Source organism: Manihot esculenta, chromosome 14 (genome assembly GCF_001659605.2).
Source record: "Manihot esculenta cultivar AM560-2 chromosome 14, M.esculenta_v8, whole genome shotgun sequence".
Classification (NCBI taxonomy): Eukaryota; Viridiplantae; Streptophyta; class Magnoliopsida; order Malpighiales; family Euphorbiaceae; genus Manihot; species Manihot esculenta.
Window position 1 is genome coordinate 11,728,437 of NC_035174.2, and position 13,532 is coordinate 11,741,968.

The 13,532-nt window shown below is 33.4% G+C and overlaps 2 protein-coding genes and 1 pseudogene across 2 annotated transcripts; 2 read left to right on the plus strand and 1 right to left on the minus strand.

The window, feature by feature from the left end:
* Nucleotides 1-3,281: 3,281 nt before the first annotated feature.
* Nucleotides 3,282-7,117, plus strand: LOC110630766 (calcium uptake protein, mitochondrial). The gene is made up of 7 exons (XM_021778335.2): nucleotides 3,282-4,924; nucleotides 4,993-5,060; nucleotides 5,125-5,348; nucleotides 5,496-5,579; nucleotides 5,724-5,937; nucleotides 6,197-6,493; nucleotides 6,578-7,117. Exons 1-7 carry the CDS (start codon nucleotides 4,537-4,539, stop codon nucleotides 6,788-6,790), a joined length of 1,488 nt encoding a protein of 495 aa, XP_021634027.1. The 5' UTR covers nucleotides 3,282-4,536; the 3' UTR covers nucleotides 6,791-7,117.
* Nucleotides 3,332-4,431, plus strand: LOC110600495 (annotated as a pseudogene).
* A 1,188-nt stretch (nucleotides 7,118-8,305) lies between the features above and the next one.
* Nucleotides 8,306-9,411, minus strand: LOC110630767 (transcription factor MYB1). The gene is made up of 3 exons (XM_021778337.2): nucleotides 9,377-9,411; nucleotides 9,188-9,340; nucleotides 8,306-9,113 (listed from the first exon to the last, which is right to left on the minus strand). Exons 2-3 carry the CDS (start codon nucleotides 9,318-9,320, stop codon nucleotides 8,824-8,826), a joined length of 423 nt encoding a protein of 140 aa, XP_021634029.1. The 5' UTR covers nucleotides 9,321-9,340; nucleotides 9,377-9,411; the 3' UTR covers nucleotides 8,306-8,823.
* Nucleotides 9,412-13,532: the final 4,121 nt, after the last annotated feature.

Genomic DNA, 13,532 nt, shown 5'->3' on the forward strand with positions numbered 1-13,532 from the left:
AGACTGATGAGCCGACCTCCCGTGGCTAGAAGGCCGGGATGACCTGCTGCGTCGAGAGTTGGGCTTAGAAGTCCGAGAAGAGACCGGAGGAGGAGGTGGAGGTCGAATAGCCGACCTGGAGGAAATAATTTCTGCCATTTTTTTAGTAGCCTCTCCCACGGATCGCCCCGCCAGCAGGACGCCCAAAGCCGCGTCCATACTCTCTCGGGACAATATGAGGTTCTTGGGAGGCTTGATTTGGTCCATCTTGGAGTCAGAAGCTGCAAAAAATATAAAATCAAAACAGGTTAGCATAACCTCGGTAGAAATCACAAAGAAAAGGCAAAGCGGCTGGACAAGGTACAATACCCGCATCCTGGATATCTCTAAGATTACAGGCAAACATACACTTCTCGACGTCGTACTTCTTGTCAACAGAAGTCAATCTAAGGTACCCAACCTGTTCGGTAAGGCTCAGCTGGGGCAGGTTGTTGCAACCCAGAGAGACCTCCTCCCAGTCGAGCTCCACTCCCCACGACGAACCGGAGTCTTTTTTCAGCTCCGCGACTACAAAACCCTCTACCCAACCCTTTATGGAATCCTTATAGCCCGTGAGGATGGATAAACCCCCACAGGGGAAAAGTAATAAAAATTGTTACTTGCTCTGACTAGACGAAAAAAGGTCACGAATAGATGAACCGTGGGCGTAAATCCCCAGCTCAAGCAAATGGATTCAAAGCAACACATGAACAAAATAGAATTTGGGGATAGCATTCGGGGAGTTATCCTGAAATATTGGAAAACCTCGGTAAAGAAGGAGGTAAACGGAAAAGTTAGACCAAAGTCCCGTTGTTTAACAAAAAAGACTATGCTACGATCCTTCTGGGGATCTACCAAACCGGGAGGAGGAGGATCTGGAAGAACAATCCTCTCGTTCCGGAGAGGAGCTCGGATACGGTAAAGGGGAGTGTCCAAATACCTCCGAGAAAAGAAGTTAGTTATGGTAGAGGGAGTGATACTGGACTTGGTGTTAAAAACTTCAGGAAGCTTAGAAATTTCCATGGAGATAGAAGAGGCGTACCTGAAAAGCAAGTAGAGCAGAGGAGCAGAGAAAATCGAAGAAGAGCAGAGAACATGAGAAGGCAAGCGTTCCGAGAAGACAGAGAAAATTCAAAAGGCAAAGCAGTGATGAGACGAAGAGTGGCTCTAAACAGTTTTGTCCTAGGGCGGCGCGGTCATTATTACACTCGAAGTTTACCCCCTCATCAGTCGGGCAATAACTGACGAGAAGGTAAAGGGGCAATTGATGACCGCTGGATTTCTCCACCCCGGTCAGGGGCCAAGCCCTCGATCACGGCCCATCGCTCGGAGGCCCACACGACCCCAATACAAACAGGTCCAGCCCGTTCGAACCTTGATACAGGGTCCATATGGATTTCTCAACCAGGCCGACCCAGTCCTCATTGCCTCTCAGGCCGGCCCAGCCCTCACTGCTTCTCAGGCTGATCCTCCTTGGACTCAGTCTTATTCCTATCTCCCGGCCCAGCCCGGAATCGGGAAGAAGGCCCCACCTTCAGCCTTGTAGACCCATCCACACATGCACGAAGGGAATCAGGGGCCGTTGCGCATGAGACAGGTACCAGATATCTTCGTACAATCGTATCAATATGGCAGAGACAAGTAGTCCAATGATAGCCGGGCCGTTGCACGTAATTGGCATAGGAGGAAAAGAGATAAAAGGGGAATGATCCTCCCCTAAGCTCTAAGTTTTTCAATATTCCAAAAACATCTGTAAAATCCTATTATTTTTAGATTTCAGATCATCAAGTATGATTGAAGTTAAAATATCAAAAATTAAAAGTAAATTTTTTGGATTGAAATAGAAAGGAGTAGTTTATTATTATAAAAATAATATTTAGTATTGTGATTTTATTCACGAGGAAATAACTATTAAGCTTCTAAATTTTTAGAAATTTACTAGTTTGTAAATAATATGAGCAGAAACGTATCTATATTTTATAAAATTAAGTTATTTAGTTATTTATTAAAAAATTATTAGTGAATTTATTTAGAATTTAATAAAAAAAATCAAATAATATAGATATTTAGAATTATATAAATTAAAAATATAAATATTTAATACAGGTTAATTGTATAATTTTTAAATATGAATCAACTAACTAATAAATTTGTTAAGGATTTATAAATTTAATAATAATTTTTTTCTTATTTATTTAGAATTGAAAGAAAATTATCTAAACATACTTAAATAATTTAAAAAATTTTAGAAATCACGTCAATGGATACTAAATAATATATATATTTAAAATTATATGAATTAAAAATATAAATATTCAATATAAATTAATAATATAATTTTTATATAAAATGAATTAATAAATTTTTTAAATATTTAAAGATTTAATAATAATTTTTTTATTTATTTAGAGTTAAAAAAATTATTTAAATAATTAATTTAAAAATTTTTAGGAAGACTACGTCAATAAATATTAAATAATATGTATATTTAAAATTATATAAATTAAAACTATAAATATTTAATAAATTTAATGGTATAATTTTTAAATAATAATAAAATAATAAATTTTTTAAAATTTTAGAAATTTAATAATAATTTTTTTCTATTTATTTAATATAAAAAAATTATCTTGAAAATATCTAAATAATTTAAAAAATTTCAAAAGAATCCATGCGCCAGTATTTTCGAGAATTTTTAAGATGGGCCTTGTTAAAAATCCTTTAAGACAATAAATCTACTTGTCACTATAAGATTAAATATCAAAATTAACAATAAAAAATATAAAAATTAACAATAATAAAATTATAAACATTACTAAAAAAATTTTTGGCAGCCATAATTATTGTTGTTAATAAGTATGAATTATAATTTTATTACAAAATAACTATATTGACAATTTTATAATAACATGCAATAATTTTATATTATTACATAAATTTAATTTTTTTAATAGCAAAAAATTTTTAATGTTAATTTTAACATTTCTTATAAAGTTAATTGGACAAAAACTTTAAATTTTAATTATATTCTTTTCATTAAATTTTATATAGAATAACCTAACTTTTATAGTTAATTATAATTATTATGTCTCTAAATTAATTTTGATTAAAAAAGAGTTTGTCCACGTAACATGACAAATGGCATTCTCGTTATTATATTAAATATAATTGCCACTTCATCAAATTATTTAACCTCACCATTAACCCATATTTAATCCTAGTTAAACCCCCTAAACCTCAGAGGTAAAAGTGTGTGTCTATTTTCGTCCACTCGCTCAAAAATTTCAAATCCAAAGCCCAAACGACCCTAACAATGGCTTTGTTGGTGGAGAAGACCACCGTGGGTACAAGGTCAAGGACATTTCTCAGGCTGAGTTTGGTCACCTTAAGATTGAATCTGTCGAGTAGAAATGCCTGGTCTTATGGCTTACGGAGCTGAATTCAACCATGCTTAGCCTTTGAAGGGAGCTAAGATCACTGATTCCTCCACATGACCGTTCAGACCGCCGTCATCATCGAGATCCTCACTGCTTTGGGCGCTGAGTTTTGCTGGTGCTCTTGTAACATCTTTAGCACTTAAGACCATGCTGTCACTGCCATCGCCCGTGACTCCGTTCCGTCTTCACTTGGAAGGGTGAGACTCTGTAGGAGTACTGGTAGTGTACAAAGAAAGCTCTTGGTTAGGGTCCCGATGGTGGCCCAGATCTGATTGTGGATGGTGGTGATGATGCTACACTTTTGATCTATGAGGGTGTTAAGGCTGAGGAGATTTATTAGAAGACTGGGCAGCTTCCTGATTTGTCTTCCAAAGATAATACTGGGTTTCAGATTGTTTTTACCATATCATTCAAGATGGGTTGAACACAGATCCCAAGAGGTACCCTCTGTTAATAAACTATTTAGAGTTTTTAATTTAGGGGTTTAATAATAGTGGGATTAAACAATCTAATGAGGTGGCAATCATATTTTAATATAACTCCTAAGATTGATCAAAATCCACTTCAAGAACTAATCTATTTTTGTGGAACCGTTTATATGAATTTTGATTCAAAACTTAAATCAAATTCAATTGAAAAAAAAAAATAGATTTGAAATGACGGTTGAATTCAAAAACTATTATATGTAGTGAACAAATAATTCAAATTAATCCATAATCCAAAAATGATTTGATCCAAATGTACAAGCAAGAAGAATTGAGGTGAAATTCAAAATAATATCAGCCACTCCATTCGTTTTCCATCTCTATCAATAGTCATGAAAAGATCTTTGAAATGTGTGGACTCATAATATACATTGCTGAATGAAATAAGGGCGCGATTAACTGTCCGAGTCTGACTGAATTTTGAAAAACCGTTAATAAAATTTGCTATATTTGGACTCAAACCTGAAACGAACACCTTCTTTCTCGTTCAAGAAAAATATCCTACTCTCTTACATTTATATATTTCCTAGTCCTGCAATCCCTTTTCACTTATTTCTGTTTTGTAATAACATAAACGATACAATCTCTTTGTACTAATGTTTTCTCGGGAATCTCTAAGGAAATCCTCGCTTGTTTCCATCACTCGGGTTCTGATCACCAATCAGCACCTCTGCACACGCCAATTCTTCAACCAGTCACAAGGGTTCGCCTCGTCTGCATCGTCTTCACTGAGGCCATCCTTTGGTGGGTCTAGCTATGGCGGCCAACAGAAGAATGGGGATGCTTTGTTGAAGTCGTTGTTTAGATCATTCTCTTCAGGGGCTCTCCTTGTTGGTTCTAGCTTGGGATTTAGCTATTGGTGCTTTTCTCTCGTTGATGATCGTTCGTTTGTGTCTTTTGCTGAAGGCGCAACTGAGACTGCAGTATGGGATTCTAACGATGATCTCCTTCTACCCAAGAAGAAGCATAGGTTCCTCTTTGGAGGTGTGTGCTTTATTATTTTTTAACATGGTTTCTTAATCATTGATCAAATTTTGCCGATATTTGATCAGATGCATACAGGAGAAGAATTTTCTTCAACTATGAGAAGCGCATAAGGACACGAAGTCCCCCAGAAAAGGTAGATTCAGGATATTCTGTAAGAATTTTTGTTTGTTTTTTCTCCTCATTTGCATGCGTTTCAGGTTTTTGAGTATTTTGCATCTCTTCGAACTCCTGCTGGAGATGTTCTTATGACCCCAGCAGACTTGATGAGAGCAGTGGTTCCAGTGTTTCCTTCATCTGAATCAAATCGTGTTAGAGAGGGCTTTCTGAGAGGGGAACGAGTCCCTGGCGAGTTACTTTGTGAGCCTTCACAATTTTTCATGCTTTTTGATACTAACAATGATGGACTCATATCTTTTCCAGAGTGAGTGTCATTTGTCCATTTATGGAGCATTTTTAACTATAAGGGATTCCTACTAATCATAATAAGCATCTCTTCTCTTTGAATTAACCTCAGTCAGAATGTTCTATGTGTTGTTTAATCTTTTCATTTTTTTAAAATTCCTATCAGGTACATCTTTTTTGTTACGCTGCTCAGCATTCCTGAATCAAGCTTTTCAGTGGCATTCAAAATGTTTGATCTCGACAATAACGGGTAGGACACTTGTGCTTTCATCAAAGACTGTGTTCTTCCCATTGTTCAGGTTTCTATATCATAAGCAATACGAGGTTTTTTCGTATACTCTAATGTTTCCTGATATTTTCTGCTCGGTTAACTGATCTATGTGTCTATTTACAGAGAGATTGACAGAGAGGAATTCAAAAAAGTGATGAATTTAATGCGATCTAAAGACAGGCAAGGAGCACGCTACAGGGATGGACGGCGACTTGGACTCAGAACTGTAGAGCCTGCGGAGAATGGTGGCCTGTTAGAATATTTCTTCGGCAAAGATGGAAAGAACTGTCTGAAACATGGAACATTTGTCCAATTTTTGAGGGACTTGCACAATGAAGTAAGTCTTTCTTTTATGAATCTCTCCACTTAGTTCTGGATCGATCTGGCATCAAAGTTGTAAGAATTTAAATCACCAAATTTCCTGATCCTGTTCTTATTAGTTTACCATGAGATATCTTATTTTGACTTTGTTGTTGCATCTTCCCGAGTCATCTCCGATACTGTAAGGTCTTGAATTAAAACCCCAGAGCCAACTTTATATTTTTAGACATGACGCTGATTGCATTCACAGATGCTGAAGATATTGAATTTTACAGATTTTAAGGTTAGAATTTGCCCATTATGACTGCAAATCACGGGGAACAATATCAGCTAAGGATTTTGCATTGTCCATGGTTGCATCTGCTGACATTAGCGATATAAACAAGTTATTAGACAGGGTTGAAGAACTAAACAAAGAGCCTGATCTCCAGTACAAGCGAATTACATTCAAGGAGTTCAGAGATTTTGCAGAGCTACGAAAACAGTTGCAACCATTTTCTCTGGCTCTTTTCAGCTATGGAAAGGCAAATGGAATGCTAACAAAAAATGATTTTCAGAGAGCCGCATCCCGAGTATGCATCCAAATATTTTAGTTTAACTTCCGGTAATAAAATATAAGATCTTACAATGTTGGTGGATATGAATTTTTTTACCAGGTATGTGGGATCTCCATTACAGATAATTTGGTTGACATAATATTCCATGTGTTTGATGCGGATCGTGATGGAAGTTTAAGCTCAGATGAGTTTATAGCTGTTCTGCAAAGACGAGAAAAGGAGACATCATTGCCTAGAGAGGCAGGTCTCAAGGGTTTGATTTCTTGCTGTGCCAAGTGTGCCAAAACTCAATCTGTGAAGCCTTTTCTATAGTTTATTAGCTGATGCATTTGGTAACCCTGGAATGTGGAGCTTCTGATATTATATTATATAAATATATATTTATATATATTATATTATATTATGCTCAAAGGATGAGAGCAAGTGATCATTTTAGCATTGATCAGTTGAAAGAAAATGTAGATAATATATATAGCTTTGGAACTGTTTCAGATTTTCGTAGTTTCTGCAGATTGGGTCAAGATGATATTATTTCATGACCTTTTTGCATATGCTGTAGCTAAGTCCTGCTCTATCAATGACTTGGAAATGTACAGTCTGTTTGTGTTGATATATGTACATACATATATATTTTTTGTATTTCTATAAGTTTTCTTATGAATTTTTTAAAGTAACTTTATTAGGATTAAGAAGCTGCAAAAATGGAGCTTCTTTTATACTTGCATCTGGGATTTATAGCAGATTAAATTTGCAACTAGCTGTTCTAATAATTTCCCACCAATCTGCAAGCACACTTTACCTTGCTCATTTAAATCCATCAACTGACAAAAATCAAGCAATTCTGGTGCATGCATAATATATATATATATATAATCTAATAACATATAGAAATTGCTTTCTGAATCTCTGTTGGTCGTTGAGCCCTTATTTCTCTTCTTACTCACTCACTCTCCTTCTTCAGCTCTTAGAACACGGGTAGGTAATGGTGGACACTTGTGACAGAGCTACTGAGCCTCTCAACAAGGTTAAAGTCTTGAACTAATGATGACTAAATTGCAAGCAAGTCTAATGGGAGTTGTTAAGACCGCTTGCAGAAATGGTAAAAGAATTCACTACTACAAAATGAATCTAAAACAATTACCGTAAAGTGCTGCAGTATGCATTTCAACTTTAATCAAGAGTCAAAGGGTAACTGTTTTAAAATTACTAAATTTTCTTAAATTTGAATCAGGTTTAATTCACTTCAAAAATTTAAAAATTAACTCAAGATGAGCAGCCTTCAATCCCTTGTAAATTCATGTGGAATTCAATAAGGGAAATCAAGATGAGGAGCCTTCAACCCCTTGTAAGATACATCCAAATTCATATGACATTCAATAAGGAGAAGTAGTGTTTAAATATAGGGCACATCCAAAAATCAATGTGGAATTCAATATATTAAATTTGGGACAGGTATTCCCCTAAAACAAGCTCAAGAGGAGGAGGGAGTAATTAAACCAAGACACATTATTTCTATTCCAAACTGATGTGAGATATCAACCATCTCATTCTTCCTTCTTTACGGGTTGATACAGTCAAAGAGTTCAAGGAGATTATTTAGACAACACCATATATACATAGATAAAAGGAAGTCTAAGAATCACTCAGTAAAGGGGGATTAGATAAAAGTATATCAAGGACACAGGGAATGGTATCAGACAAAGAGCAGCTTCTCTGACCCTTTCAGTACCTTCCCACAGTTTGATTGAACCGCAAGCAAAAAAGAAAAATAAATAATAAAAAAATACAAAGAAGCAAGTTTCGTAGTAGAGATGCAGTTCAAGCAAGTTGTGGAAGAATGTGAATATTCATAAATGCATAATCATATAGATAGGACATGGTACCATCTAAAAACCCTGGAATGAAAGAAACAAACAAAGGTTTGTGGGAGTGGAAGAGATCCCTTGATAATGCAGGTTTGATCTAAACATTCTTTGCTAGCAACTAAAACATCATCTACAAGCACAATAAAGACTTGAAAAGCAGAACCAGACCCTTGAGGAACCAACAGTGATCCTGTGCTGACTGAGAAAAATCAAACAGAGAGAAATTGGTTCACGAAGGTGTTATTAAATGGACTCTTCATCAGAGCAATAAATGCAAAAAGTTCTATTTTTGCTTAAGCTGCTATTATTATTATTCATATCACTCGCCTTTGTCAAGTATTCTGAATCAATAATGTCCAGATAAAATCCATCAGAAAGCCACACAGCCAAATGGTGATCTTTCAGTTCCGCAGTTTCTAACATTTTCTGATAATGGTTACGTCACCACATTAACTGGCTCAGTTGAGTATCTTGTGTTTTCTAGTTGTCTGATGTGCTTGATGATGGAGATTGTTTTTCCTTTTGAAGTCTAGGCAAGGTGAAATTCAAATCTTTCGCCTTCTTAGCTAAACAAGTGTTCCAGTGATTCTTTATTTCATTATCTGTTCGCCCTGGAATTCTCCCTGCTATTAGAGACCATCTGTTGCCTAACAGCTTGTGGAGCCTGATAATTAGGTCTTCTTCATCTTCTGAGAACTTCCCTCTCTTGATGCCAGGTCTCAGGTAATTCAACCAACGAAGCCTACAGCTCTTTCCACATCTATTTAGACCTGCATGTCATATAAATTCATGCTGAAATGTTTCTTCCAATTATGAATCAATGGCAAGTGCGAGGTATTGTTACCTAATTCTTTGGCAAGCCTCTCCCATTTACCTGGACCATGCATGGAGATGTAATCCATAAGCCTTTTGTCTTCGGGAGGAGTCCATGCTACTCTGTTGAAAGCTTCCTTTGAAGAGGTAGACGCTCTTCCCATCTCTCTCTCTCTCTCTCTCTCTCTCTCTCTCTCTCTCTCTCTCAATCTCTCTCTATCTATCTATTATTGGTTGGGTGTGTTTCCAAAGTGAGTAATGGCTGATTCATATAGCTATTCTTACAAAACATGGACCACTGCTAGCTTAGCTAGTTGAAAGAACTATGGCCTGTGTGCTTTTATGAATGAGCGTGTCGTCTGCTAATAATTATACCGGATAAGAACTCATGTCTCTTTAGTCTCCGCCCAAAATCTAGCAAGAAATCTTCATCAACCTTGTCGTGATAGGAAAAATACTTTTGGGGAGATATTTGTTTGTCCTGATCCATTATGGATCAAAATATAGATAAATGAATTTTTCATAAAAAAAATGATAAAATTCATTTCAATACCTCTTAAATTTATGATTTTTTGAATCCGCCGCCACATTTATCTCATGAAAAAAATATGTTTACGTGATATATATATAGCTTTCTAGTTGAATCATCCTCCTTCACTCATTTCTTATCCGTTTATTTAGTTATAAATATTTATTTTTCAATTGTGTAGGGACTCTTCAGTGTTGTGATTTCAACTATTGCAGAGAAATCATCATAAAAACAATAAAGTGGTAAGCAATTTTTTCTAGATTTTATTCAATAGCTTTTAAAATGATTTTTTTTTTCTTACAAAGCAATTTTTCCTGTGTCCGTACTTGGATAAATCAGATAAAACTCGTTAAAAATAAATAGACACTAAAAAAGCATTTAATATATAAAAATGTCAATAATGAATGAATAAAGTTAATTTAGTAGGTTGATAGTTAATTAACTTAATTAATATATTTTAATAATAACATAATAAATATTTTAATATTATTAATTATAAGTATTATGTTATTCATATCACTTTACAGGAAATATCTCCTCCAAGAAATTTCATATCTCTCCATCAATTGTTTCTTTCCGACAATAATTCCCAAATCTCTGTCCACACTTAACAGTATCATTTTTCAACCATTCAAAATTCAAGTACTTGTACTTGCGAAACAATGAAATTTGTTCTGAAATAGAGAGGTCTAGATTTAACCCAAAGTTTCAATTAGAGTTCCTTGTTGTTTCTGGTGATGGTTATGGCGGAGCTTTTCCCATATTCCTTTGCCATCACTATGACCTCAAATTCGTTGAAATATCTCTGGTAGAAATGAGGGGTAGTTTTCCATATTGGATGTTAGTGAATAGCACAAAATTACAAGGACTTTATCTAGTCAATGATAAACTTAGATTTTATTTTTTTTATGTATATTAAAAAAAATTATTTTATTAACTTTTTAATTATATTTATTTCAAAAACGTTAAATTTTATTAAATAATAAGATATATTTTAAATAATTACTTAGAAATATAATAATAAATGAGAATTTACTTTGAAAATTAGATAAAATTAAATAGAATTATAATAGTTAATTTATATGTTATTATAATATAAAAAATAAATAAAAATTTTAAAACAATTAAAAAAAATGATAAAAATTATGAAATTAATAAAATATTAAATAACTATTGACATAAAAAATTCATTGCAATAGTTACACAAAAATACTAAAAATAAAAACATAAAATTTTAATATAATTAATCCTCTCAATATTGAGCTATACATATGACCATCCATCTTTCCCATCTTTCAATAAAATCATCCATACAAGTTAAGTTATCTACTAATTAACCCACTTAATCTTTCACCACAAAGGACTCATGATAAATATATTGGTTAGCCTCTCTCATTTTCTCCTAGGCCAAATTCTCTTTCCCTCGTAGAATTGTACTGCACCGACAAAAAGTTATTTTCTAAAATAAACAAAAATCATTTTCAATGGATAAAAGTAATTTTCTACAATGGACAAAAGCTCTTATTTTCAATTGCACAAAGGTCTTTCGGTCAAAGCTATCCTCATTATATTTGAGAGGTGTTCAATTTAAATTAAAATAATCAATCAATTTTGAAATTTTAATTTAATTTAATTTTTTTATTTAATTTAATTTTAAATTTATAAAATAAAAATTAATAATTTTAATTCAGTTTTAAATAAAAAAATTTTCATTAGAACGAACTGAATCGAATAATTATGGATACAACGTGATTTAAATGATACCTAATAACCTAAATGAGTAAGCCCTACACCGCATGCGTGCATCTGATTCTATTTGAATTAGTTCTTTATTTCTCACTCGACGACGTAAAGTAGGCGCGACTCCTCTCCTCTCTCCTTCCTCTCTTTCATCTCAATAACCTCTTTCACGCCGTGCTTTTTTCTCTCCTTCCTCTACTTTTTGTCTCCATTGTCGTCCAGTCTCCGAGACTAAGAGGACTGCATCACATTGTTAGTTCGTTATCGGCTCGGCTGTCGTGCTCCTCTATCGATCGCTGTTGAAGAAGATCTGCCATCTCATTTCTTTATTAGTTTAGCTTATACCGATGTCGTTGCAGCACCGCCTACTCTCGCCTGTGGCCATCTAGTCCTCTGTTGCAAACCACAAATCAGTCAGCCACCTAGTTCTGACAAATCCACAGCTACTGTGTGCCTGCTTGCGTAGTGTAGAAGATAATTTTTTCTTTTTTAATTTTTTCTATTGGAATTTATCACGAGATTTGCTCTTGCAATTTTTCCTCTTGTTCGATTTTATTTGATTTAAAAAATATTTTCAATCTAATTTTCAATTATTTCAATTTGACTTTAAATTGAACTCCTTCTCGCAATAAGCAACTGCCACTCTTCTACACTCGTAAATGTCAAATAATATTTCTAGTATACTCTTATTTATAGGGTTAGATTATTCAGTTAATCTAATTAATAATCTTATTTAGTTTAAGAATAAAAATCTCTCTCTAAGATTTCACTCATTGAGAAATACTTGCTCCTTTAATTAAAAAAGAACATTTAGTATTGAGTCACAAATATAAAACAACCTAATATTAAGAGCTGCGCAAAAAATAAAGACTTCATGTCCTAAGAAGAATCTTATAACATAGAACATGTACAACGTTAGCAACCCATTAGCATATTAAATTTTATAAATTTTTGTTAATTTTTATAAATATCTATATTTATTTTAATACCCCAAACTAATTTTATGTAATATCTCCAATAAAACTTTTTTCCCTAATCTTAATAAATTTGAAACGGGAGATTTTCAAAATTTTTATTATTTAATTATTTGTTAAAGAAATAACTTGAAAATCTTCTAATAAAATAATTTAATTCACTATTTCTCTTCATATTAATTATTATCCATATCTAAATGTATACACTCAACTAATTGATAACTTTAATTTTAAGATAAATTATATTTTAATCTCTCAATTTTAGTATAATTAACGAATTAATTTTTATATTTTTAATATCAATACTTAAACTTTTAGATCTTAAATATATATAAATTCAAAGTAATTTTATTTATATTTTCATTAATTTTTTATTAATTGAATGTAAAATGATAAAATGACCATTTTTTTCTTTTATATTGTTCAATCAGAGTTTTCCTAAATTTAAGTTAATAGAAAGGAAAAGAATGGATATCGGGAGATAAAAGCAATCATAACATCAAGATGATTTTTGTAAGGAGCTGATACTACGTTTCCATTTGCGCCTTAGGCAATTATATTTTCTTTTTTTCAATTCTCTCTTTTCCATGAATTTTAATGAGATTGTTATAATTTTATCTTTCGTTAGCTGGGCTTGCGCTTCTATCTCTCGTTACATCGTCGGAGTAGGCTATTTTTTTGTGGATCCGAATATGGGTCAGTCCGACCTGCTTTAGTCATGGACTGAAACATGTAATATTGGGTCGGTCTATTTTAAAGAGTTTTAATGAATTTTAAGTTTATATTTTTATTTAAAGTTCAGTATCATTCCAGATACAAGAAGGCCATCGGTTATAAAAAATAATCGTAATATCAAGATGATTTCTTTAAAGAATCGAATCTACATTTCTATTTTGTGCCTTAAGATTTTTTTTTTTTTCTCAATTATCTCTTTTTTCATAAATTTTAAGAGATTGCCAGAACTTTCTCATTTGCCGTTGCATTTCTATGATAGAGAAGATCCATAGCACGATGAAAAAAAGACCCATCACTCTTTATGATTTAACGATTCCCCTCTACCGTTGAGGGAGCAATATCTCATCTTGAAGTCTTCACCAAGTTTGAGTGCCAAATTAGACAAATAGGCAAATAGA